Source organism: Eimeria necatrix, genomic scaffold, assembly GCF_000499385.1.
Source record: "Eimeria necatrix Houghton genomic scaffold, Enh_scaff169, whole genome shotgun sequence".
NCBI lineage: Eukaryota > Apicomplexa > Conoidasida > Eucoccidiorida > Eimeriidae > Eimeria > Eimeria necatrix.
In genome coordinates this window covers 4,839-7,787 of record NW_013655028.1, presented here as the reverse complement: position 1 = coordinate 7,787, position 2,949 = coordinate 4,839, and the positions used below count along the sequence as shown (strand labels likewise).

The 2,949-nt window shown below is 55.5% G+C and overlaps 1 protein-coding gene across 1 annotated transcript; it reads left to right on the top strand.

Moving 5' to 3' along the window:
• Positions 1 to 203: 203 nt before the first annotated feature.
• On the top strand, positions 204 to 1,889 carry ENH_00020290 (hypothetical protein, conserved; the record flags this gene model as incomplete). Its single annotated transcript, XM_013584527.1, has 2 exons — positions 204 to 471; positions 658 to 1,889. 2 exons carry the CDS (start codon positions 204 to 206, stop codon positions 1,887 to 1,889), a joined length of 1,500 nt encoding a protein of 499 aa, XP_013439981.1.
• Positions 1,890 to 2,949: the final 1,060 nt, after the last annotated feature.

Genomic DNA, 2,949 nt, shown 5'->3' with positions numbered 1-2,949 from the left:
GCTTTCGTGGTGTGTGTATCACTCCGCATCGATGCAGTCACTGCACTTCAGGCAGCACCGGGCCTGTGCCTTGACTGCAATTGTTTCTTGAGCTTCACCTTCTTGCGAAGAGCGTGTCTCGTTATCGCTGCCCCACGACAAAGATATCACAGCTGCAGCTGCTGCAGCACACTGCTGTGTTCAGCGCTGCTCGCCTAGCCCCCATGGCGCTTGCTCCAGAAGCGAGCCGCTTGCCTGAGGCATGGGACTCTCCTGGGGGCCACATAGCCACCTGCGTGTTATCAACCCAGCAACAGTTGTGGGAGCAGCAGCAGCAGCAGCAGCAGCAGCGGCGGGACTATCAGATATTGCAGCAGAGTCAACAGCAGCAGCAACAGCAGCAGCAGCAGCAGCAAAGTCTGCGACACAATCAGCACAGAGTACCGCTCCTGCAGCAAGACAAACAGGGGCGACGGCGGCCTGTGTCTGTCGGTGAGCCGTACATGCAGGAGTGACACACAAATGTCCACTTTTTCACTTTCAAAATGACCTCGCGCACATTTCGTGTACATGGACCTGTAGCCACTAACCCCTTGCATCGCATCACATATGTCCTTCGTTCTATTCTGTCACGGAGTGCTTTTTGTGCTGCTGTCTTGTTGCTGCCTCACTTCGCAGCAGCGGCGTCCCTGCCGAGGCCCGCCGCCGCGCACCCTACATATATTCCTGGGTATTCCGAAATGTGTCTGGCTGCTGCATTTGGGCCGGACAGCGGAAATGGAATACCACCAGGGGCTGGGGGGCCCCACGGGTCCGTCTGGACGGCGTTTGAGGCCTCTCTGATGCTGGATGTGCAGGCGCTGCTGGAGGTGCAGCACCGCAGCAAGACACAGAACGGGCCGGAGCTGCGGCGGCTGCGTTCTTCTCGAGACGCGCCTCCGCACAAGAGGCTGGAGTTGATAGGGGACACAGCGGCCCACTGGACCCGCCAGGAGCTCACGCGAGATGACCAGTGGTGCTGCCCCTGTGCCCAGTCCACCATGGCGGCTGGGCGCAGAGAGAAGAAGAGAGAGCACAGTCGTTTTCTCCTCTTTGACGACGACGGCGAGGAGCCGCTGCCCATGAACTTGAAGGCCAAGGCGCGAGCTGCTGCTGCAGCAGCAGCGCGCAAAGAAGCAGCCACTGCCACCGCCACTTCCGAAGGACCCAGAATGGAAGATGAAGCTCCAGTCTGCCCTCCCGAAGAATGGCCATTGGACTCACCTCTAGAGGACGCTTTAGGGGGAGAGCAAAGGGCCGGTGTGGCGGCTCGCGCTGCTGCTGCGGGCGCCTCTGCTGCAAGCAGCAGCAGCGACCCCGCCAGCAGCAGCGGGAGCAGCAAGGCCAGGGAGCAAGAGGACTCAATGAAAAGCAAGAGGCAGGTGGAGTATCAGGCGGCAGTTCGCATGTCTGCGTTGTGTCTTTCTTCGGGCAAGCAGGCCCTCAGTTGCTGGAGTCTGAAGGGAAGGCAGTCGGAGATTTCCAGAGCAATTGATTTTTGGTTTGTTTACCTCTGCAGACAGCCACAGGCGCTCGCCGTGCTGGAGAGGGTAAACTTAGCAGCGGGAACTTTGGGCTCGCTGCTGCTGGCCCCTTTGTGGTTGCAGCGGCCGCTCGCCTTTGGCAGCAACGTCGCCAGTTCTTGCTGTGCTAGTGCGAACTGCAGCAGCAGCAGCACAAAGCAACGAACAGCAGACTGCGCAGCCGCAGGGGCTGCTACTGCAGCGGCAGCGGCACCAGTCGCTGCTGCCGCTGAAGCAACTGCTGCCACAAAGAAGAGCAGGCACAAAGAGCGCAGAAAATATTGGTGGGATGGAAGCAGTCTCATCTCCCAAGGCTTCATCTGCCCTCCAGAAGCATTTTTTCTGTAGATGAACTTTCCCTGGGCCATCTATGGTGCTGTATTTGCACTAGGAGGAGGTGCGGTGCCCGGAGCAAGAAGCAGCAGCAACATTCGCAGCAGCAGCACAAGCAGCAGCAGCAATCGCAGCGACACCAGCAGTCAGTCATACAGCAAAAAAGCTCACTGAATCTGTAGACCCTGGCAGCGGAGCTGGGGGCGGGCAAGTACCCGTCCAGTGCTCATCAACATTGGAATGTGCGTAATTAATTGACGCCAGTGTGCACGACCGATCGTGCAGACGGCAAACGTACAGCGCATTCCACAGGAACGAATATATTTTAAGTACAGAGACACCAGAAAGGACCATCATTTGCATGGGCTGTGTCCCGCTGTATACTTCTACCTCCTCTGCTCTCCCTGATCTAGCATTGGCGAGGCTAGGGAAACATTGGAGGTCAGGGGTTTTGTTGTTTTTTTGTTTTCCCGGCGAAGACAGCTGGGAGAAGAAGAGGTCGCTCCAGGTCCTATAGCTCAGTTGGTTAGAGCATTCGGCTAATAACCGAAAGGTCGCCGGTTCGAGACCGGTTGGGACCAGGCTTTCGAACATAGCGCTTTTATGTATCTTCCAAGCGCTGAGCTTTGTTTTATAAGGGGAAAAACACCAGGAAGTTGTGCAGTTTCGACAGTTATTTTGAATTCAGGATTTCCCCTTTCGTTTCAGGCCCTCCTGAACAACGTTAAATCTGTTCGCACTGGACGAGCGCCGTGCACGTTTAAATTGCACCTACTTACACACACAGTGGAACGTGTGTCCTGTGCTCTTCTGTCAAGTAGGTTGGTGGAAAGTGAATGAGGAGCTCATTATTTAATGATTTAAATGTCAGACACCTGAGATTGAACTATTTCGGCAAGGCGTCATTTGCCTGCTGCTCAGGGCGCTGCCAATTTGCAGCTCTGGAAATCAAGGCTATGCATAGGCACATAGTTGGTCGCGTCTTCGTTGCGTTCGACTTGAATTAATTTATATTTACTAAAACACTAGACATTTAGCAGAAACTGACATTCACAGCTCAATGGTTGGTCCCCAC